Source organism: Pleurodeles waltl, chromosome 1_2 (assembly GCF_031143425.1).
Source record: "Pleurodeles waltl isolate 20211129_DDA chromosome 1_2, aPleWal1.hap1.20221129, whole genome shotgun sequence".
NCBI lineage: Eukaryota > Metazoa > Chordata > Amphibia > Caudata > Salamandridae > Pleurodeles > Pleurodeles waltl.
In genome coordinates, this window is record NC_090437.1 from 670638971 (window position 1) to 670664967 (window position 25997).

General features: G+C 41.4%; 1 protein-coding gene across 1 annotated transcript in view; it reads left to right on the top strand.

The window, feature by feature from the left end:
- LOC138255170 (uncharacterized) overlaps positions 1 to 25997 on the top strand; it is a 169604-nt gene that overhangs the window by 7949 nt on the left and 135658 nt on the right. Inside the window, exon 2 of the mRNA XM_069205829.1 lies at positions 2633 to 2694. Within this exon, the coding sequence (XP_069061930.1) occupies positions 2633 to 2694 (62 nt within the window). The remainder of the gene's footprint in view (positions 1 to 2632; positions 2695 to 25997) is intronic.

Here is a 25997-nt window from a genome sequence, read left to right on the forward strand (position 1 = left end):
GGTTGACGAATCTTCAGGGAACCATTCAGAATACAGCAGGTATTGGTGGACCCACTATATTTAAACACTTGGTAATGACAGCTACCCCAGGTGTGCCCAGACTGAGGACAATTGTGTGAACCCCTCCCTTTGAGTTCTTTTAAAGTGACGAAAAGGCAAGTCTTAGGCAGGGGAAGAGAGTTTGCTGTTTGGCTAATTTTTGTCAGTGCTTCTAAACATCTCCCTTCAATATTAAAGACACTTCTTAATAAAGACTTAGCCATGAACGGTTTTGTTCTTTTTTGGGGGTTGGTTTCCTTTTCTATTATGACTCCAGCAATGGGCCTCTGGTATAAAAATAAACCAGCACATACAGAGGTGCATGTGCCTTCCACCTGGAACTATGGATTGGCTGAAAATAACCACACATGCCAAAGAGTAAGGAGGAGTCCGTCTAGAGTGTCATAAGCGTCGGGGGAACAATTTGCCATAAAACAGCCCGTCACAGACAACAGTATTGTAAATATTAAGAGACCTCCGACGAGCGCCCAAATGGCCATACCCAAGTTGTTCTCTAAACAAGTGCCTATGGTGGAGACCCGAAATCTACACACCCTAGAGGTCATCACAAGAACAAATCTTGGCTAGTCAGATGGACAACGTCAAAAAGTATATTAACACGAGATCATCTAGAGATTTTTAGGAGAAGGTACATAAGGGAAGGAGATCAAAGAGTTAACACAAGTGCAGACAACCCCTATGCAGGTGAACCCCACAGAAGTGATCCTAGATAGGAGTTTGAGGATAGTGAGAAGCTTAGACATTGACCGAGATGCAATAGAGTGAGCACAGCTGCCACAAAATACTTTTGCCAAATGTACATTCCTGAGTCTGGCAGCACCACCTACTAGGGAGGAGTGAACTCTACCGGACGATCACCTGGTGTTAAGTTCTCTGTGTCCCAGTGGCCAAAAAGCAAACCCCATACAAATGTCAGGTCTCAATCCTCTGACACCAAAGGCATCTCCCTGCAGGAACTAGATGCCATGTAAAGCTCTGTACCATATTCCTTAGTTAGTTATGTTCAGCTGCAAGGAGACCCCGAGAGTGTTGAGCACCCCTTGGGAGAGGAATGGGAGAGACTAAAGTAAAGGATCCCGTAAGTTCTAAACCATGGTACGAATATCTAGGATGTGTTATCCTGTGTCTACACAAAGAGCCAATAATAGTCCCAGCCCCCTACTCTGGGCCCTTCTTGAAAGACATGAACTCCAGCCCTGGAGGTGGAGAGCCTTGCAATGCTGTGTATGTGAAACCTTAAATAAACTCTCCAAATAATTTCTAAGATCCGTACCTCTAATCCCCCGGTGCAAGGCCACTTTGTGAGAATCAATGCCCAAGGTGGGAGTAACTAGATAAAGAGATTTAGGGCCAGATGTAAGCAAAGGGTTTTACCCATTCTGTGTCTATGGGAAAATGTGTTCGTACATATGGTCCTTAGTTCGGAACAGGAGGAACATTGTTATTAATGCAATGATGTCTGACTGTGGTGGCTTTCCCCAATGTGTATTTTAGTTTATTGTGCTGGAACTCATTGAATTTCTTGTTTATAATCCCTGACAGATTTTAAAGGTAACAGGAAAGAGTTGGGAGCACCCTGCCTCACACTCCAGCCACTGCTCTCTGCTGATGAAGGGCTAAAGACAGAAACATGTATCCAGAGACATACAGCACTAGCTGCACCTTCTAAGGTGGACAATTACAGAATACTTAATGAAGTAAGACCGAACGTGTACTACATTTACCATGATGCAATGGGGCTGACTGCGTGCTGGAGTGTGAGGCAGGGTGCTCCCAAATGTTTCCAGATTTTGAAGGTAATGTAAATGTCTCCATTAGTGTACATTTTGATGTGACGCATGATTTCCTAACTTTGATACAGAAAAGGCCAGATTGCTGAAATGTACTGAACTAACCTTAGTTTACACGATGAGTCGTCGTTCACCCGTCGTTTTTTGTTTTGCTTCTGTTATTGTTTGTGTAAGAAACTGTTATTCATATTGTTACTTTAAGCGATGGTGAACGAGTATTACGAACACATTATAAGTCAAACGATGAAAAGTGTAAAAACTGGACATTTCTGAAGAGTTTCTATTTTAAAGATCCACACTTTTTTGGTTTTCGGGCCACGAATAGAGATCCCTATAAAAGAAAATGCAATATTAGATTATTTTTTTTAATTAAGGGGTTCATATCAGATGTTCTCGCTTTTTAAATGCAGGGTTAATCTTCTTTATTTGTCTGATGAAATAAAGAGTATGTGTATTTTTGTTTTACAATTGGCTTCTAAGAGGTTTGTGTTTGCCTTTTTTACTTAAAAATCCGTAACAGTAATACATATCTTTTAGTGTTGTTCTTTTTCGCCTAGGATGATCCATTGTCTTGGCCAGCTGAGGTACTACAGAGTGCATGGGTGTTTTATGAATATTGCACTTTATGTCCATCGCAGAGTCTACATGTCGTGTCTGCTTGTTCTTTCTTATGGCTTGTTAATGCTTCAGTTAGAATATCAATTATAATGTTGCCAATGACACGTCAATAATTACCACAGCAAAGCACAAATAAATGCTGCTGTCCCCTTCTGTGTTTACAGGGTGTTTCTGGTGACCAGGCTTCGCAGTTTACCGGGATATTTCAACTGTGCCACAGACCGAGGTAAAAGCAATTATCAGGAGTGCCATCTATATTACTCTAAATCTTTGCGTGGAGGCAGGCCCCTTCAGACAGTTTCATAAATAAATGGAATTCAAACCCCATCACATGGGCATTAGCTCAATGCTTCCATCTAGTGGCCATATACGATTATACCAGTTTGGGTAGACAGGCGCTGAGGGCAATTACTTTGACAGTTGTGTGTGCAGTTGCGTACAAGTGATTAGATGACTTGAAAAGCAACATAGAGATGCTAAGGGAAGTGCGCGCTGCTTCACTCGTCGCCGGTGTTTCTCCTGGTCTGAATTTGTGTCCTCTTTAGTTAGCAAGGATTGGTGCATATAGCATAAAGCTTGTACAATAGCAGACGTATGTTTGTTGTTGTTGTAGTTTCATATAGCGCGAGGCACAGCCGTTTACATGAGCACAAGACCGGAGGCTAATAGTATGCAATCTCCATTCCTGCTGTTTATTTTGATAGCACATTGAAAGAAAACTACAGTTCCCATAACCTTGCACTTCTTCTAGGCAGGAAGTGACAACAAAGAAGAAATACAATCAACATTTTAAATAAGGCAGTCCATAAACCACATCCTCTTTTCTTGATGCTCCAAAAGAAGTCTATTGACCATGTCAAAACAGAAATAACAGAAATCCAAGAAGAAACCACATGAGTTCTTCTGTTCCGCATTTCCACATAAAACGTATCCTCTGTCTGAAAGGAGTATTCTTCTCCTTGTCATCCATTTCTTGGCGTCTCATATTGTCACCTGGTTGGTTGCAATTGGCACTAGGACCAATAAAAAAATACAGACTATGACCATTACTATGATGAGGAACCACAGTGAGGGAATAATACTCGCCTTCTTTGTCTTTGAGAAAATCAGGACTCTCCTTCACCAACTTGTTAGGAGAATCTGCAGTTTTATTACAAGACTGGAGGCTCATATTATGCCCTTTCAAAGCATATTTACAACTGTCATCACTGCATGCTGAACATGTGAACTACTGGGTAGAATCCCTACATAGTGTGCCAGTGTAAACGTACTCTACGCCGAGGAAACTGACAGCAGGATGTCTAGAGATGTCTTCTGAGCTGCAAGGCTGGATTCTAATCCTGCAGAATCCTGAAGTGTTTTAGAAGTGCTGTTGGACCCTGTCCCCGAGGAAGAAAATGAAATGCTGCAAGGAGAACGTGCATGGAAGTCCACCTGATGGATATAGCTTCCCAGAAAAGGAGGGCTAAAGCCCACAGAGGAATATGGAGAAGACTACGCCATCTACATTGCAAGGTGCAAGGGAAGAATGTCACTGGTAGGAACAGTGGATAGTTTTCTTCCATCCCTTAATGCCTCAGTGTGCATTCTACTAATTTCACCCAACTTGGTCCAGGGGTTGTGAGCATCGTTTTGTTCAGGTCTGGACACTTACCTGTAATCAAGTCTGGGTCCTCCACTGTCTGATGTACAGGTTACTGTTTCCAGAAGCCGCGATGTCAACACACTGGAATATGTGGTAGGCAAGTGCCCTCTAGAAGCTACCACCTCAGTAGGGAAAAGTCAACAGTGTAAAAACCCTCCTTGCTGAATGAAGACTTCGGAGGGTTGAAGAAAACCAGAAGTCAGGAATCCGATAATGGAATTCTTCAGGAGCAGGGAGTCATGATCAGCAAGAGGAGGGAGCAAGGAAACCAGCAAAGAAACATAGCTTTGTTGCAACCTACCCTTCAGCCAGGCTAAAGCCTTCACATAGTACAAGAAAAGGAGATGACAGCAAACACTACATGACAGAAAGCACAAATAATTTGGAAAATCAGAAAGCAATCAAGGAAGAAACAGACATGTTAGGAAATTTAAAGAAATAAGAATGAGACCTTGAACTGGACTAGCTGTGGTTCCACTTTAAATGGCAGTTGCTAACCCTCCAGCAGGTGATTGGCAATTTATTGAGTTGGAGGAGCAAGGAGCATCAGCTAGGAGCTCAGGAGCAAGAGGTAACGCAGTCCCAGGTGAGAGAAACTCACAGCCGACAGCTGCAGGCTTTATATGAAGTTTCCAGAGACCCGGGATCTGCAGAACTATGCAAGGTACTATGGTTCTTGGACGTTTAGGCAGCCAAGATGCAGCAGTTGCAACAGACTTGGGCTGTAACTCTCCACAAGCTTTGTCTAAATGTTTGTCAGTGGGTGCAGAGTTGCTTTCCTAGCAAGATCTGCTTTGAGAAGCCCCCTGTCCTTGTGTGACCAGGGTGCAGGAGATGCTAACCTCTCCCAAGGAGCTCAGGAACTGACTTCAAAATGTGACTGGGGTTATGCGTTGCTAAAACATGCAACTTTAACTCTGGTGTCTCTGATATGTGCCCACTGGCCCCTTAACATTAGGGCCAGATTTCATTACGTGCGAACACCAGTGTGCATCTGCAGAAAAGACTTGCACCTACATGTACTTACCCAAGCCAAGGCCATCTGATCTATATCAGAGTGAGTTTTCCATTAATTTGTATGGGTGATGTCTGGATCAGATAGAGACACATATGCATCCTGAAACAAGGGCAATGCTGGGAAGAGAAATTTTGGTGGGTACTCGTTTGTGTGCCTGCAACAAAGAGACCTCTCTTTTCCTTGGTGCACATGCTTGCATTCCTCACCTGCTGTTGCATTGTGAACATGAACATTTTGACTCAGTGGAGACTGCAAGAGCAACCTGAAGCGGGAGAAAGACAGTGCCAGTTTCTGGCAACCCGTAAACATTACTTACCCAAGCCTCATGAAGAGGCTTGGGTGGAAGAAGGAAAAATATTGATCCCCCTCATTTACAATCAGACAATTATTGGCCTTCCTACTCCAATGTCACTCTGACCATACCTCTTGCTTTGTCAATTTTCAGATGTACTTACTTTTCACTTTTAGTGATTCAGCTGTGTGTACACAAAAGTACTTGTCTTTATACGACCAAGTTCTGGTTGGACAGTTATTCTTCAAATGTTATTCACATTGAGCTGATCTCTGAGTCTCCGGCCCACACCACCTCCCTGTGTAAATTTTTGATGGTTCTGCTTCACTAGCCTGAGGGTCAAGTGTGAAAGAGCTATACCTGGAGCTGAGTTTTGGGTTCAACAGTATGGTGACCCCAGGACAGCAGAGGTAAGATGTTTCACTAGCTAGCATTTCCAGCCCAGTTTCACTGAATGTGTTTTGGACTCTGAACCAGTTGCCACAGTTTCTAACCTTGATGATAACATTGAAAAAGTTAAAAAGTGTGGGTCTCCTTTAAATCTGATCCCTGTGCATCTGTTTCTGAAAAATATTCTTTTCTATCAAGACAATTTTGAACAGCATTATTTCATTGTCTTTAAGAAATGCAGTTGTCCATAGTCCTATAAGAAAAAAGGCATTGTAAGACCATTATTAAAAAGTCAACTTAGCTCATTCGGTCCTCAACATTATCATTCTATCAGTCATCTGCCTGTGTTTGCACAAATTATGGGAAGCATAGTTGCTTCTCAAATATGCAGTTTTTTAAACCTCAGCAATCACGGAGGACTCCCAGGAAATTTTCTGTCCAAACAGAAGCACAGAAGCTACACTAATAATCACACAAGATGACCTTCTGAAGGTTGCCAACAACCAGTTTACTAGTGTTTTGATATTCCTGGACTCGTCAACATCTTTCAGTGCAGTCAATTATGCAGTCCTCTTAGCTAGAGCAGCTGAACAAGGCATTTGCCATACTGTTCTTAATTGGCTTAAATCATTTCTGACAAATCATACTCATCATGCTCCATCAGTTTGTCTCTGACCCTTCTGATTTAGCTACAGGAGGTCCCCAAGGCTCAGTTCATTCGTTTTTTCTTTTTAATTTTTGCATTAGTCTTCTTTTAGTCTATCCCAAAAACTGTAGGCACTACTTTTATTCTTATGCACTTGACACCCAGTTTATAATTAAGTTTAATGGAGATGGATGTGTTTTTAGACATCCTCTTTCTTATCTACTATTTATTAAAGGCTAGATGGACAGAAATCGATTAAAGATAGATATGGAAAAAATAGAGGTTCTTTTAGTGGGCAGAAATCCGTTGATTTGGTTGCAGGCTCAGTGGCTTTCAAACTTAGGTTCAGTTCCAAAACCTCAATCTGTAGTTAAACAGTCTCACTTTCAAACTTTAATCATCTCTCAAACTGGAAATTCAGCTTTCCTCAGTGAAATACTCTTGCCTCTAGATCCTTAATTCTCTGAAACTTATTTTTCAGTTGCTGTCCGAGGATACCAGAAGGGCAGTGATTGTGGTCACCAGAGGCTTGTGACTAGATAACTGTAGTGCTTTTTGTTGAGGTCCACCCACACAGCAAATACAAAGACTGCAAAAGATTCAAACTCGAGCAGCAATTCTGTTCAGTCTTCATATGATTTCTTTGGCTTCTCTCAGTCTGTCTTATGATTTACATGTTTTCTGTTATGCTGACAATAGATAAGTTATCATCACGCTAGGCAAAAGTATTCTTTCCTTTCGTAATCTTTTTTACAATTGTTTAACTGCCATTTTATAGCCATTTTAAGCTAAATTTGAATGAACCATGTTAGAAATTGGGTTTCTAAGTGGCAGAGGTATGCACCCTGTTCAAGCAGGAACCGCAATCCCAGTCAGGGTATCAGACAAACCCTAAATTAATCTGTGCTCACCCTCTGGTAGCTTGGCATAGAGCAGTCAGGCTTAACTTAGAGGCAATGTGTAAAGTATTTGTGCCACACTTCATAAAGTACAATAGTGCAAACACCACACAAAAAGATACCACACCTGGTTAGAAAAATAGATCTTAATTTATTATATAAAACAAAACCAAAATGACAAAAAGCCCTAGAACCTGAATTATGAATGTTTAAAGAATAAACTGTAAAACATGTCTTAGAGGCAAGAAGCACCAACCAGGGATATCTGGTCGTGCTTGACCAGGACAAAGTCAAAAGTTCAGGCCGACTGCAATGGAGGGAGGGACCCTGTGAGGCCCGCAGAACAAAGGAACCTTAAACCTGGTTGCATCAATGACGAAGATGTGGAGTGCAACTGAAGCGATGCACTGTATCAATTTTCCCCATGCAGTAGAGGAGATGCATTGATTTTCTGAATGTGACTGGAGCGATGTGTCGGTTCCAAGATGCAGCGGGTCTAAAGGCGATGCACTGGTTTTGTTTCTGTAACAACAGCAATGCGTCTCGGTTGATCCACACAGCAGAAGTGATGTGCTGGTTATGATCCACACAAAAGAGGTGATACACCGGTTCTGATCCGCGCAGCAATGGTGATGCATCAGGTTGACAGAGGATGCATTGGATCTGCTGAACCAAGGACCTTAGCCTCACTTCCAATGGTCCAGGACTGGGCAGAGTAGACTCACACCTGGTATAGTCCAGGTGCAGAAGTAGGTTGATTGAAAGTCGTTTATGTCCCTGAAACTTCAGATCAGGAGACCAGTCAGCTGGCCCTTGGAGTCACTCTGGGTTCTGTGTTGGAGAGATGCAGGTCCAGTTCTCCTTACTCCCAGGCAAGGGGGCAGCAGGCAGCAGTTCAGCACAGCACACCAGATGAGGAGTCCAGCAGAGTAGCAGTCCATCAGAGATGGCTACTGGAAAATAATGTCTACCCAAATTCACTTGTCCCCTTGTTAGGATAATCCATCTTTTGAAGCAATAAGGACACCACCCCTTCTTTATCCCACGTTGTTTCTCAAGAGTTAAAAACCATGCTGTTGTTGCTTCATGCCACAACATCTGATTCACCACTGGATCCATGTCCTGAAAGTACCATGAAAGTTACATCTTACATCTCAACAGTCCTTCTTCCTGGCAGGGTATCCACAGGTCCAGAAGTGTACTGAAGTGGTGGGGTCTGAGATCTAGTTCTTAGACCCAGTGGTGCCTTTGAAGTAGGGGAGACTTCAAAGAAGGATCTTTGAAGTGCACAGAGGCCTTCCCTTCCTGCCTTTGCTCCAAACACGAAACAGGGGTGTATGCAGCCCTTTGTGAGGAGATAGGACATAGCCTATTCAAGTGTGAAGCTGTGCCCAGCTCCTACCGCTTGTCCTCCCAGAATGCTCCATCGGGTCACTTCTAAGCTTCCATTGTGTATAGCAGTCTAGAGGAATACACAAAGCCCAGCTGTCACCCAACCCAGATGTGCAACCAGAGACAGGCTGCAGGCACACAGGGCTAACATCAGGAAAATGTCAACTTTCTAAAAGTGGCATTTTCAAAATTGTAATGAAAAATCCAACTTTATAATCAAAGAGGATTTATCATTACAATTCCATAGGTACTAAGCATGAAGATCTACATCCTTTCAATTAGGATTTACTGCTTCTTAAATGTAATAAGGAATCCCCAGTGTTATTCTATGAGAGGGATAGGCCTCACCATAATGAACAACAAATGTTCGAGTTTTTCACTACCAGGACATGTAAAACTTAAAAGCACATGTCCTACCTTTAATTACATAGCACCCTGCTTGACCTATGGGCTAGGGCGACCTATATGTAGTAATAATAGGGGAGTTTAAGGCTTGGCACAGAGTTGTAAATGTCAAGACGACATGATAGTGTAACTCTGCATTCAGGCTGCAATGGCAGGACTGGGACATTTTTAGAAGGGCTACGTAAGTACTGCATGCCCACTAGTAGCATTTAATTTACAGACCCTGTGTATATGTTACACCACTCTACAAGGGGCGTACAAGTAAATCAAATATGCCAAGTGGGTATATGCCAATCAAACCATGTTTTAGGGAGAGGGCACACGCACTTTAGCACTGGATAGCAGTGGTAAAGTGCACAGAGTCCTAAGTCTAACAAAAACGAAATCAGCAAAATTAAAAGCAACCCGCAAAAAGTTTGGGGGAAGACCACCCTAAGGCAGAAAGCTGTAACAAACCAAAATTCTCAGCTTTGGAGAATCAGGCTCTTCTCAGCTAGAGTGCTGCTGACTTTCAGTTATGGGCAACACCTAGTCTCTGGATTTCCAGTTTTCAGGCCTAAACCTTGGTGATTAACATTGATTCTAAATTATAATTTCTTCTTCAGGTGGCTGAAGTTGCTGCGTTCTTGTGTTTAGAACTCTCAGAAATGTATTTCCTCTGGTTATATTACGAAAAGTAACCAATAAAATTAGACATAAAACAAAGTAACCATTGGAACTCTTAACCTAATTAAATGAACACTATGAAAAGAGCAGAAAATTCACTTAAACCTTACAGCAAAAATGTTACACCTAATAAAACTTGACATTCCATAAACTATCGAGCATAAAAATGATCACTTATACCCAAAAGTAAGTAAAACAAACACATTACTAATGAAAACACCCCCTGCTCACCAAAAACACCTACTTCTCAAACAACAAACTTGACATACTGAAAAAGTACATATACTTAAATGTTAAAGAACTCTAAACCCTTAAATGTTAAAAATAAAACTAACAACCAAATACCCCTAAAAATAATGTAACTATTTTTTAAATATAAAATTAAAACATATCTTCTATATCCAACAGAGAAAATAGCATTGCGTGACCCATATCTTGACAGAACTTAATAGAGGAAAAAAAGCAACTATGTGAGTTTAAAATATGAACAGTGGAAATGCATACAAAACTGTTAACTGTTAATTAAATACATTTTAATCATAAAGTAATAAAGGTAGAATTTTAACGTTTACATATACAGTGTCAGAAATAGCCACTTACATCACCTCCCAGAAAGGTAAAAAAGTATTATTGTGCATGAACTATACAAAAAGCCAGGGGAGCACAAGGACCAAACATATACATTGAAAATGTACAATATAGTATGCTAATGCTTGTTAAGGGAATGCTATAACTAAAACTTATGATGTAATTAATGTTAGAGTGCACTGCCAACACCCACATATAAAAGATAAATTAGACATGTGTTGCAAGACCTGAGAGAAGCAAGCACTAGCTACCAAGAACCCATGGGAACCACTTTTAAACATAGACACCCAAAAGTTCCTGAGCACACGATAGGGCAAATGCCAGGAATCCACAATTTTAAAAGATTGACAGCTTGCACCAAAATGCCACAAGATAAACCCCTACTGCCCCTAGAAGATACCAAGACATAGAAATTCCTGAAAATCAAACACTACATGTACTGATTAACCCTTTCTCCTATACGACAATAAAACCAATAACAGGAGAATAATAATATATGTAACAGAAAATAACCTCCTCAGACTAAGCCAAACACAAATGTGGATGATAGATGGCATGTTTAAATTGTGCCCTTCACCATTCACAGAGATATATACCATACATGGTGAAGTTCATAAAAGTAATATACCCCTAATTTACTCTTTGCTTCTCTACAAGGAAAGTGATATCTACCACCAACTACTAACCTAAATGAAAGTAACTTCAACTACTACCCCCCAGAAATCATAATAGACTTCGAGCAAGCAATGATAAGACAATTTTAAAAATCTTACCTCAAACATCCATACAAGGATGTTATTATCAGTTCAACGAAAGCATTTGGAGAGGGTTCAGAAAATCTGTATAATGCGTAGAATATGCAACAAACAGCAAATTTGCTTATGAAATAAAAAAATAATATCCCTGTTATGTGTATGAATCACAGAAATAACTAATCACTACAACCTCCCATAAAATCCACCTTCTACCAAACCCACGCGTAAAAACTAAGGGCCTGATTTAAAGTTTGGCTAATGGGTTACCCCGTCACTCCCTCCCAAATGTGACGGATATCCCATCCACCGTATTATGATCCCGATAGCCTATAAAGAGATCGTAATATGGCAGACGGAATATCCGTTTGTGATGGAGTAACCCTCTCTGCCAAACTCTAAATCAGACCCTAAGTCCCCTAAAGGATTACTGTGAAGACTCTTCGGTCTGCACCGTTCTGGCCACAGGCCCCAACCCAAGTTTAAAATACCGTGGTGGAATGTATATGACAGCACCGTGGCACAACAAGTCAAAACCAACAACGCACTGGAAGGATGACACAACGCCTCCCATTCCACATTAGGCTGAAGTCATCCTACCATGTACCAATTCATAGAAAGATTGAAACACTGTCAAGAACTTCATCTACAGCAATGTTGAACCTAAATTAAACCTAAAATATCCAAGCAGACCAAAGAAATGTATGAAATGCTACAATGCAAAGTAAAACTCTTTATAAATAACAAAGGCCTCCAGTACCTAGAAGTCATGCTAAGAACAATGATATGTTCCACCTAACAATCCAAAGTAAACTAACATCCAACATAAGCCAACAATAACAATAGATTTTTGTATAAATACTATATAATTATCTTTGTTAGTCTAACTTAAAAAATTTAATTATGCTATATCCAATAAGACTGATAAATACAAATAATGTATTATATGACAAATAAGTACATCAAATAAAACAAAAGAACACAAAATGTAAAAATTCTAAAGCAACACATATTATATAAAAATACATGCAGGTATAGTATTTAATTTAAAATGACATAATACAAAAGTATACACAGAGCAAGCATTTCCCACCCAAAATAAAAATCAACTTTCAATACTGTAGCTTATGTCCATGATACTTCTTCAATCCACCAAAAACAAATCCACAAAATAGAGAAAAGGTAACCCAAAAAAACTACTAAAATCAAAAATGAAATGATCAAAAAGAATATCCACAAAATTATTCCACAATCCTAGGAAACCATAACATCCACTTGAGAAAAAATATAAACACCGCTCCTAGAAAACTGAAAAATAACTGGAAATTATAAAGTAATGATGGTTAAAAAATATAACCAAAACTATTTCGTTTTAAAAGATAAATGCATCAAAAGCAAGGAAACCACGCTGACTTAAAACCTGTAAAAACCACAACGTACGCACCCTCACATGAGATGCACCCTAAAAATATAAGAAACAATATAAAATACATTCAAAAACTATACGCACAGCATATAAATGAATAAATACAGAATACATGTACTTACAATCTATTACTACCTACCTCTTTACTATGTAACAACAAAACACAGCCTAATACAAAACTACACTATTATGACAAACCAAAGCACTATTCTACACTAACTACCCACCCACATTTCCCCTACCCCAAACCCTCAATATTAACTTTAAAGTGGTTAGTATACAATACAGATTACATGTTGTTATAAAAAATATTTATTAATTTATAAAATGTATCTATTAAAAAATATAAATTGCGTCACATTGAAAGTTACATTACACCATGTATTACCATTAAAAATATATTGCAAAAGGAAAGTATGTGAAACAAGTTATTTTCCTATTATTCGTAAATACAATTACATGTAATAAATAAATAACATACATGAATGTATGGTAGAGGGAAAATGGGAAAAAATGCTAGATTACCCCCACAGAGTGTCACTTAACACACGGTTGAAATACATCCAATTCAATCACCTATATATGGCATGCCTCATGCCGCACAGGCTTCAGGTGATCTATGGGGTGAGATTAAATATTGCCCAAAATGTCACACACCAGATGCCGACTTCAACCACATGACCTGGGATTGCCCTACACTCCAAATGTTCTGAACTGCTGTCTTAAAGGGTCTTGAGGAGACACTTGGGAGGACACCGTAACACACGGTAGAGGCCTGCCTAATAGGGAGCTTCACAAGACCAGGGAAACAGAAGATAGGCACAAAATCTATAGGCCTGGCACATGTCTTAGCCAAACGCAAGATTATTATGGCTTGGAAATCCCGGTAAGGACTGGCAGTTGAGACATGGGGGAGAGACGTCTCCACCTGGGCCAGGGCTGAAGAAAGTGCCCTCTGCCAGGAGGACGCGAGTGGCCTTAGAAAGCAACCAGTGGCAGGGCTGTGGACGGAGGTCTTGAATGGTCGGATACCCCGAACGACCTACCTAGAGGTGTAGACCCAGTCATAGTGGGGGACGGAAATGTAAGTAATAGACACAACTCAGGAGAGTCCTAACCCAGAACCTAGCCTAGAATGCCTAGAGCAGAAAAAGGGATAAATTGTCACTGTGCAATACTCGAACACGCTCCCTACCCACTACACCCACACAAGACAACAATACACTACGAATAGACAGGCTAACACATACCCTGTTGCCCCCCCTCCCATGACCTGCAGATAAACACTCCCTGCCTTAGGTGCACCTTCCTGGCCAGGTGGTATAAGTTGCGCAACATGCTTCCAGAGACATTCAGGGCCTTATTATGATTTTGGCGGACAGAAAAGCCCGTCTGCCGAAGTCCCGATGGGTAGGTTGCCACCAGTGTGACAGCCCCCTGCTGGGCCCATTACAAGTTTCCCACTGGGTCAGCGGGCAGAACCTTAGTTTCTGCCCACTGGCCCAATGAGAAACGGCCTACAGCATTGTCTCTGGCTCGTAATAGAGCCGGTGGCAATGCTGTAGTGTGTAGGGTGCAACAGTACCCGTTGCGATGTTCACTGTCTGCAAAGCAGACAGTGAACATTGCAATGGTGATGGCCAGGGGGGACTCTGCACTGCCCATGCCAAGTGCATGGGCAGTGCAATGGCCACCCTGGGCCCCCCACCCCGTCTCCACCAGCCTTTTCATGACAGTGTTATTGCCATGAAATCGCTGGCGGAAAAGGGGATCGTAATCCCCAGTGCAGCGCTGCTTGCAGTGCTGAACGGGGGGGATTAGGACCACCAGCACCACCAGGCATTCGCAAAGTTGTAATTTGGCAGTAGTGGCAGTCTGACCGCGGCGATACGCCTTGGTCGTAATATGGCACTCAGACCTCCGCATTGGTGACGATCCGACTGCCACCGCAAATGTGGCAGTCATTAGACCGCCAGGTTCATAATGAGGCCCTCAGTTCAGTTCATAGTTTAGGTTTAAGAAAGTAAATTATATGTGATTAATGTCATAGCCTCACAAATTATAACCCCTCACAGAAGATGTTAGTGATGACATACTCAGGTCCTCACAGAGTAGTTGTATTGTGGCCTGTTGAAAGCACGCGAGGACCACATCTGTGCTGTGCTGATACAATGAGCCCTCATTGCATAGGTAAACTTCGGTTCAACATCCTATTAGGATTAAGCCATTGGGGAGATTAACCGGGATGGCAGCAATGTTATGGATGAATAGCACATGTCTATACTGTTTATTGTACTAAATAAGTTACAAGAGATGCACAGTATAGACTCAAAGTACACTAAGAATGTATTCTTATGATAAAATGACAATAAAGATATTTTTAAAAAATACATGAATGTGTGGTAAATCATTTAAAGATGTATAAAAACAATATACGTTAAACTGCAAAAGTGTATTATTTATATATCAAAACAACAAAACTATACAAACGAACTAACACTACGAAACGTACAATAAATCAGTAAAACATATCTGTTTATCCTATTCCTGTATACCTACATTATCAATTAAATTAGACATTAACAATGTAGTATACCCTTAAAAAATCATTTTTGGAAGGTGTTGGACATTAAAAGGATAAAATATTCTATTCTCACACCAATCTAGACTATACTAGAGAAAGTGTTAAACTTTGAAGGAGGTAATTTTTACTATTCCCAGTTCAATCCAAATCAGTTTAGGAAAGGTTATGGACATTGAAGGGGTCAGATTATTATTCCCACTCCACTGTAAGCCATTTTGGGGAAGGTGCTGGACACTGAGGGGTCAGATTTACTCTTTACACTTCAATATAAACCACTTTGGGGAAGGTGATGGACACTGCATGGGTCAGATTGTCTAGTCCGACACCAATCTAAACCATTGTGGGGAAGGTTGTGGACAATAAAGCGGTCCATTATACTATCACCACTCCAATCTAAACCAATTTTGGGGAATGTATGGGGCACTTAAGGGATCAAATTTACTATTCCCACACCAATGTAAACCACTTTGGAGAATATATTGTACATTGAAGGGGTAAGATTTACTATTCGCACTACTGAAGAGGTCCGATTTACTATTTCCACTTTAATCTAACCCACTCTTGGGAAGGTGAAGGATAGTAAAGGGTGATGTACTATTCCCAATCTAATTAAAAGCATTTTAGAGAAGCTGTCCAATCTAAACCACTCTGGGGAAGGAGCCAGATACTAATAGGGTGAGATATGCTATTCCCACTCTAATCTAAAAGATTTGGGGGAAGTTGTTAGACACCAAAGGGATCATGTTTTCTCTTTCACTTTAATCTAAACCATTTTAGGGAAGGTGATGGTTTCGGATTAACTATTCCTTCTCCAATCTAAACTGCATTGGGGAATTCGTTGGACACTAAAGGGATCAAAATGACTATGCCTACTCCAATCAAAACCACTTCCGGGAAAAAGATGTACATTAACGGGATCAGATTTACTATTCTCACTCCAGTTTAAACTACTTCAGTGAAAGGGTTGGATTTAAAAGGGGCCAGATTAACTACTTCCACCCCAATCTAAACCATTTTGAGAAGGTGTTAGATATTGAAGGGATCTAATTTACTATTCCCACTACACTCTAAACCATTTTATAGAAGCATTAACCGTTTGAAGGGATCACATTTACTATTCTAACTCCAAAATAAATCAAATTTATGTAGTTATAAAGCAATAAAAGTATTACATATACTATTCACACTAAAAATAATACACAATCCCCTCAAATATTATACTTAACTACCAATATATCCTAAAAAAATAATAATTACAAAATACATATACATATAAAAAAAGCTATCTATAATTAAATAGAAATTAAAATTACATTTATAAAACAATATATATTTTAAGGTTATTTTTCTTAAACAAGTCTTTAATCATTTAAAAAATAATAGTTGTTTTAAAACATTTTATTAATATTTCAAAATATGTAGTTAATAACATTTTCAATAAATTATAAATATAATTAAAAATGGTCAATTTAACATTTAATAACGAAAGGATTACAAAAATCTCTCCACCCTTTCCCCTACAAACCCACAAAAAGAAAACACATTCTAGATTTCCATAAACAGTTTTAGCAATATACAAAAAACTCAAACCTTAAACATTTAATGAAACTCTTTGATAAAAAAAATCTAAACTAAAAACATAAAAGAATTCAACACATGAACAATTATACTAAAACTAACACTAACAATATCACCAAAATATTGAAATAAATGATATTACTTTCAGAGATTTTTAACAACAATATTAAAAACAACACTAAAAAATTATATTCTTATCTGTGATATTCCTGTTGATAACATTTTCCACATCAAGGTATTCTTGCGATGATACTCTGGTATACTGATATTAAGCATTTGATATTTTGTACAAACACCATTTCTTCTATTTCCTCAGGGAAACATTCACACAAAAATGATCTTGCATAATCTTCCGGTCATCCAAAATAACATTGCTTACCTTCTCATGGGGTTTTGGAACACATTTCAAGATACCTGTTTGCATTGTAATTCATACACAAATATGTCACAAGATCCCTTCATGATAAGGTCCTCTATTTTTCCCCTTTCAGAGCCTTAAAACCTTACTCATTCTTTGAAGTCAACCTCTGCTTTTATGGTCATTCCACCTATCAAATATGTTCGCAAAGGTGTAAGATACTTTTCCCATTGACTACTAAACTATGGACGTTATTTGTTTTTCTCTTTGTCCCTTTTCTAATCACTTGACATCTTGTGAGCACTTGAAACCACAGCTCTTCAAGTTGCTCATTATCTATTTTGGCTCCTCTCTTCCTTTTGTTGTACTCAGCTTGCAGTGGTCCTGTCCCAGCACTGGAACACCTTCTAAGGTCACCATGTGCTTTATAAGTTACATTTAGTCATTCATTCTTTTGTTCATAGAAAGCCTTCCCTTTTCCAACACCAAATGCTTTGACTTGGCTCCCATTCATGTAAAAAGAGACCATCAACTCATATGAAATGTTTAATGAAGCAGTCAAGTTAACATCTGCGTCAAGTGGCTTAAAGGCATCTGTTGACTTTTACACCTGCACACAAACCCACAAAGACCATTCTTACGATGCCGCAAATTCCACACCCTCAGTTTAAGTTTATCCTGTGTGCTTTTTTTGTTTCAAGTCATTTTACTGTATTTTGACAAAAATGACAAAGGAAAAAACAATAAAACACTAACTAGTAACTGGGGGAACAATTTTCACCTATCACTCTTTACAGCCATATTTAAATCATCCTCTCTGTAGAGCTGTCAGTGACTGGGCCATGTCAGTGTTTATAGGGCTTCATGGGTTTCCTCAGTTACTTCCATACATGTTTTTTCACATTATGCATGTGGGTCTATAGCTGCCTCTTTAATCTCTTTTTGTAAGATATCTAATCTGACTGTATCTATAGTGTTCTATATATACCTATAGTATAGTTTTCCCCCAGGGTATAATCTCTTTTTATTTGTTTAAAGGATTTTACTTCATTATAGTGAAACTAGCACCTATTTTGATGCACCTCGCTTCTTTCCATTGCGTAAAAGCCTGCCTGTCTGTCACAGGGTAAAATACAGTTTCCAGAACAGGGGTGTAAAGAAGGCTAGGTATTTCATGAGTCAAAGCTTTTCTCTAACACTGTGCCATATCTGTATTGTTGCTTTAGTTATAGGGGAAACAGTTATCAGCTCTATATCTTGTTTGTTTCCACAGACTTTCTCAAAGGAAGGCTCCTGCTGAATGTTGATCTATAAATCACCACTGGTATTCTAATTGTAACCTGGACCACTCTAATAAGCTCCAATAATTCACTTGGTAGTAGGCCTAAAAATTCGGGATCACCACTAAACCCTCCAACACCTCTCCCCCGTCAGACAGGGGCGTAGCTTCCGTATCTGCAGCAGGTGCACTGAAGCCCAGATGCATAAAGGGCCCAGTAAAACCTTATTATTGCTGTATTTAACAGTTCAATTGCTGCCACGGCATGAGGGCCCCTGACATGACTGTCAACAGCCTATATGTGTATCTCACGCCCATTCTGGACTTTTGGCCTCTGTCTATAAATTCCAGGCAGTTGTAGCTGTTTTTGCCTCTGTCTATAAACTCCAGGCAGTTATAGCTGTGAGAAGATTTCAGGGTCGACCTTCAAGGAGATGGCCTACAATGCAAACAGCACCCTCAGCAGCATGTTCATCTTGATGGTAGCTATACGCCCTCACCATAAGAGCGAGCTGCTGTGCTAGCTTTATAGATCCCTCTTAATTTCCCTTACCAGTGGCTGGAAGTTAGCATCATGTACTGCACATAGGATAGATCCTAGGTTTATTCGAAGTTCTGAAGATATTTAATGGTGATGCTAGCAGTCTGAAAGGGTGAAAGTTTTTGCAGCCATGGCAGATAATTAGTGTATATGTTTAAGCCTATCACCTCATATTTGGACATGTTTAGTTTGAATTCCCACACCTCACAGAAGGCTTATAGTTCCTCCAGTAAGGGGTCAAGTGAAACTTTCAAGATGGCCAGCAAAATCATAATTTTGTCAGCAAAGAGAGAGAGAGAGAGTTTCAACTTATCTTTGCCCATTTTGATCCCCTCATTATTAGCAAATCCCCTGGCCTGCCCTATGAAGGCTGAAGACCAGGGATAACAGTGAACATCCCAGTCATTTCCCCATTCTGTCTTCATAGAACATGAACCAATCCTGTTGACACGAAATTTCTCAGTGGGCTTAATGTATCCTGCTAGTGCCATTTTAACAAAGTGGTCCCGCATTCCTTTGTCCCTCAGTACTTCCTTCACAAAAGACCATTCCACTTTATCAAACACATTCTCGGTAATGGGGGCAGTAAGAGCATGACATCCTTACACTTATTAGTTATATCAATAAAATGTAGGACTTTTTCTGTATTAGTTACCACCCTTCTCTTAAGAATAAATCCTACTTGACCGGGGTGAATCTGGTCCACCATTAAGTGGTGCAGCCACTCAGCTATTATTTTTGCATACATTTTTAAATTGGCATTCAGTAAGGAAAACGGCCTGTATTTGCTGCATTGATCTGGCTGCTTTCCCTTTTTAAGAAGGATTGACACTCTCACCTTGGTCATGGAAGGCATAATAGCCCCTCCAGAGACTATATTGTTAAAGACCTTTGTCATTAGTGTTAGCAAAGTTGACCAGAAACTTCTGTAGAAGGCCAGGGTGAAGCATCAGGTCCAAGGTCCTTGGAGAAAATAGAGGCTGTGATAATTTCCTTTGCCATTATTGAGGGCTTCCAGCTAGGCCACATAGTCTGGAATTAATTTGCTAAGAATGGAGCCCAGTAGAAATCATCTAAGGATATGTGACCAGGTGGGCTAGCTGAATAAAGCACCTGATAGAATTGTGCAACTTCCTCTCCTCTATTGTGTTCGTCCCTTTTAAGAGTGCCTGCCAAAGGCAGAATGTGGGACTAAATGTTTTCCCTTTTCAGTTTGGCTGCTAGAAGTCTCCCTGCCTTACTACCCCTTCATAATATATGCATTAACTTTGTTTAAATTTAAGAGTCTAAGTTGGCTCCTGTTAGACCTGACAGCCTTAGAGTGTTCATCCACCAACGTTTGGCTGCCTCCCTCCACTTTTCTGACATTGTTTTTGCTGGTTTTAGGACTCTACGTACTTTATCACTGCTAACCAGTGCTAAAGTGCATATGCCCTCTCCCTTAAACATGGTAACACTGGTTTATCCCCAGCTGGCATATTTGATTTACTTATAAGTCCCTAGTAAAGTGCACTACCTGTGCCCAGGGCCTGTAAATTAAATGCTACTAGTGGGCCTGCAGCACCGATTGTGCCACCCACATAAGTAGCCCCTTAACCATATCTCAGGCCTGCCATTGCAAGGCCTGTGTGTGCAGTTTCATTTCCAGTTAGACTTGGCGTTTAAAAGTACTTGCCAAACCTTAAAATCCCCTTTTTCTACATATAAGTCACCCATAAGGAAGGTCCTAGGTAACACCTAGGGCAGGGTGCTATGTAGGTAAAAGGCAGGACATATACATATGTGTTTTATATGTCCTGGTAGTGAAAATCCCCTAAATTAGTTTTCCACTACCTCCTTTCATAGGCTATCATTAAGACTGCCCTCATATACCTTTTGAGTGGTAGATTCTGATCTGAAAGGGGTAACCAGGTCATATTTAGTATGGCCAGAGTGTTAATAGAAAATCCTGCTTATTGGTGAGGTTGGATTTTATATTACTGTTTTAGAAATGCTACTTTTAGAAAGTGAGCATTTCTGTGCACTTAAAACCATCTATGCCTTACAGCCTGTCTCCAATCCACTAGTTGTCTGTGCTGGTTGACAGCTCTGTTGTGCATTTCACCCAGACAACCACAAACACAGAATACTTAGGCCCTCAATATGACCCTGGGAATCCGAGGACTACCAGGGCCACGGTGGCGGTCCCACTCCCAGGGCCGGCGGTGAAGACCGCCACATCTCCGCCTGCACCGCCAGGGCGGTTGGACAGCTGGGCCAGAGATTAGCATCTCTGACCCGGCGGTCCAATGAAGACTGCCGGTGGTATCAAGAGTCGGCTCGCCACAAGGTTTCCGCGGCAGTAGCACTGCCACGAAAACCCTGGTGGAAAGGCTACCGGTGACAGGAAATTTCTTTCCTGTACTGGCAGATGACTCCCAAACACCCCCCTGGAATCCCAATACCCCCCATCACTCCCTGCATACCAGAACCATCCACCCCCTTCCAGAACAGCACCCCCACCCCCTCCCCGCATACACAGACACACACATATGCACACCCACACGCACCCCACATAAACTCATTCACCAACACTTACATACATACATTCACTCACATGCATCCATACACGCATTTACTCACAGGCATCCATACACGCATTCACTCGCACGCATCCATACACGCAATCACACAAACATTCCAACACGCACTCACTTCAACAAACATACACGCATTCATACACCCATACACACATGCAATCACAAATGCATTCAAACACCTATACATACATGCATACACACACGCATACACACTTACATTCACACACGCAGACAACACCCACTCACACACACACACACAACACCCCCCACCGTCCCATGACCCTCCCCTGTCAGACGATCGACTTACCTTGTCCGGCGAGGTCATCCAGCAGGGAACGTAACAGGAGATTCCACCGCCGCAGCTCCCCACCATCAGGACACCGCCAGGCTGTATTACAGGTCATAATATGGCTGACGGAATCCTTTTGGCGTGGCGGGGCTGGTGGTGGAACCACCCCTGCGCCTCCGACCGCCAGCACGACTATTGGATGATTTCCACCCAATTTGTTGATTTCTGCCCAAATTGTGGCAGAAATCCTTCAGTACTCATAATATGGTGGTCAGAAGACCATCAGCACTGGTGGTCTTCTGGCGCCCGTGGCTTTGGCGGTCTTGTGAAAAGACCACCGAAGTCATAATGAGGGCCTCAGCCACATCTGCATTCATCTGCATATTGAATAAGTCTTCCTGGGCTGGAAGAGTGGTGGCCCCGACACGGCCAGTGGCCTGCCCTCACACAAAGGACTGATAACCCCCCACAGGGAACCTGGCAGACATGACTGGGCTGAAGGGGGAACTTGTGTACTTCAAAACCACACTTTGAAGTCCCCGCCACTTTAAAGGCATTTTTGGGTATGTAAACTGGGTCTCTGACCCCACCAAACTCAGACACTTCCGGACCCTGACTCAGAGGGGCTGCCTGGCTGCCCAAAGGACTCATCTGGACTGCTTTGCTGGAAAGGACTGCTGCCCTGCTCTTGCCCTGCTGGTCTCTGACTTTGCTGAAGGACTCTGCCTTCCCCAAAAGTGCTCTCAAAGGGCTTTGATTGAGTTTGCCTCCTGTTTCTGAAGTCTCAGGGTCAACAAAGACTTCACCTATTCAAGAAACTCGTTCTGTGTCGAAAATCAACACAAAGCCTGCAGAAATCGATGGAAAGCCTGTATTGCGGCTGAGAAATCGTAAACCGGAACGACGCAGCACCGACTTCCCGACTGGAAATTCGGCACAGTGCCTACCGCGCAGTGGAAAATTCAACTCATCGCCTACCGGATTGACACAGTGCCTGCTCCTTCTTCCAGGGCATCAAGGATTTTCAACACATCATCCCTGGGTGTCAAAATATCCCCGCATTGCAGTGAGGAACCAAGACTGTATGCCGAAAAATTATGCAAACCCTTTGCAGCATAGAAAGAAACAACATATCGTCTGTGCCGCATCGGAAAATCTGACGCAATACCTTATTTTTCCACGCATCTCCTCTGCAATCTCCGTGCATCATTATTTTTTTACTCATCTCAGGTACTATGTGTAACAAAGGGACAACTGTTTATTTCTTTTAAACATTTTTAAAGTGATATTTCAACTTGTGCTTACTGGAGCTTTGTTGTTTTGACCTTATTTTAGTCAGATAAATATTATCTATTTTTCTAAACCTGTATGGTGTATTTTTGTGGTGTTTTCACTGTGTTACTGTATGATTTATTGCACAAATACTTTACACATTGCCTTCTAAGTTAAGCCTGACTGCTCAATGCCAAGCTACCAGAGGGTGGGCACAGGATAATTTGGATTGTGTTGTGACATACTCTAACAAGGATTGTGGTCCCTGCTTGAACAAGTGTGTATACCTCTGCCAACTAGAGACCCCATTTCCTCAAGCTCCTTACAAATATTATATGATGCCATGTCTTTTGTGAGAGAGGGTTTTACTTATGGACCTCTTCGAACATTCGTAGAGCATGGTCTTGTACGTCCATAGTGCAAATTCGGGCTTGCTTAATGCTTTTCAATAGGCCGACTTTCAGTGAGGCCCATAATATCACTGTGTGCATTTTCCTGTGTCATTGTGGAATATAAATTCTTTGAGCTTGGATCGCAAAGCTTCTCTAGCCACTCTATCCCTGGTTAGATATTTGTTAAACTGCTATATTGGCATTCTACCGTGTTCAGGCCCAGCCCCAGCCCCTGAAAATTCAAGTGTGAACAGGGAATAGTCAGAGAGTGACATCACCCCTATTCCAGCCCCATGAACCATGTTTGATAGGAGATGACACCAAGCATATTTTGGTGTAGGACCTCAGGGATACTGAGTATTGTGATCAGTCCCTTTCTTCTTCGTGTAGGTGGCATCAGAAATCCACCAGACCCTGTTCATTCAGCCAGGAGTACTGTCCAGCCAATAGAGCAACACTGCCTCCCTCTGTGTTATTTGAACGATCCTGCATACAATCCAGGATCATGTTCCAGTCACCTGCCATTAGGAGGGAGCCCTTGGCCAACTCTCTTAGTCTATGTTGCGTGTGGCTAAAAACTCTCCTTGACCACTGTTTGGACCATAAATTAATGGCAATAAGATATTTAGAACCCTCACAGTGCCCTTTATCAACAATACCCTCCCTCATTTTTTAGGTTATTGTTAACCGAGAAGCATATGTGTACCCACTCCCTTAGTTTTATTATTTGTGAAGGAATAATATTGTTGGGGAAAGACACGTGATCACGTCCGCCAAGTGCCCTTGTTGAGGAGGTATGCCTCTTGGATAAAATGGAAGCCCTTGTGTGAGTTTCCAAGTGTCTGCTGGGCTGTTGAAGCCCCTAACATTGAAAGACATCAGTGTTATTCACTTACCCATAATCCAGGAGGCAGCTCACTCTGACACTCATGTAATCTTATGTAGTATAATCCATAAACAATTGTCTAGTTCTGCCAGATCAATGTGTGATGCCCTCCCACCTCAGTAAATTAACTCAGTAACATATATAACTTTGGAAGTTTTGGAAGCATTGTGTAAGTGACACAGTTATAACCCAGGTTTGGGTCAACAAGATGAATCCCCTTTTCTGGATGATTTAGAGCCCTCCTAAACCAATGCTCATCCCTATTAGGCTGTCTAATCCAGTGATTTGCCTATCTCTTGACCCCAGTGGGCCACTTTGTGACCTGCCCTCCCTGACCCACTGCTACTTTCACGTGTTCTGCCTGGTCAGTACATTGTGTGGCTAACCCTCTGCCTGGTTGTGAGCATATAGATCCATTTAAGTTTCTGCTTCTGCAATCCACTGGAGGTTCCAGATCTCTTTCTTCTTTAATGCTTTTGGGGTGTGACAAATATTGCATCTGCTCTGCACCATCTTCCAATACACGCTTTTCTGCTTGAGGGAGTCTCTTCCCAGTCGGTCTAAAGAGCCAGTGGGTGCAGTGGTGTCATCAGAGAAAAGGCCCAGGATTTTCTGTGTCTCTGCCAGTGTTTTAATCTGTATGCACTGACCTTCCTATTCAAAGAATACATTTTATCTGGTGTTTTTGCAGAAATTTCTCTTCAGGTCAAAAGTCTCTTGTCTTGAGTAGTGTTACCGCTGCCGGATCTTGGTAGATGTAGAAGTTATGGCCTTCAAGTAAACAATTTTCTTCAGTGCTTCCCATAGCAATAATCTGTTTTTCTCACCAGAAAGTGATGAGCTTGTGTGATGATGTCTGGGAAGCGATTCCCTTGAGATACATTGCTTAGTTTTTCTAAAGTGACCTGGACCTGGACTTCAGCTAGGAAGTAGGGAGCACAATAGTCTAAGGATGAAGCTTTCAATGTCTGCAATCTCTGCGCTGCTTAGGATTGCCTGAATTTGCAGGATATTCCTTTATGATCTGTTCTTGAAGTTTTCAAGTTTTTCCTGTAAGAGGATATTTTGCTCTCGAAGTGCTAGTAGTTCACCCTTGACAGACACCATTTCTTCTTCACAGTTATCTTTGGATTCTGATAGAGAGGGGCGGTGTCTCCTCTCTATCAGTAGATAGATGGTGTATTCAGCACCAGCTCACCTCAGTCTTCATTACAGTTGTACTGTTAGTGAGCCATCCAGAGGAGCTGCATCCTAACACAGGACTCCACTGCCCCTCTTTCGGGTGTCCGCTTACCTTCTAGATCTGCTTGGGGTTTTTGTGGTGGACGCACCAGTACCTCCACGTTGCTGCTGGTCTGCCTCATCGACCTCCACTCTCCCCTTGAGGTCTCTATCTTAGGTCGGGCTGCATACCTTTGCAAAATCACAGCAGCTCCCTCATGTTGTCACAACTTATTTTCTGACTTCTTCATGTCAGAGCCATTGAGGGTGACCTCCTCCAGTGTCTTGTGCGCTCGGGGTGCCAGGATACGTTCTGACCACTGTGCAAGATAAGCGGAGAGCAGAGACCCACGTTTTAACACTCCTCCATCTTGGCCACGCCCCCTGTGTGCTTTTTATGCATCACAAATTACATTTATATGATATTCTGT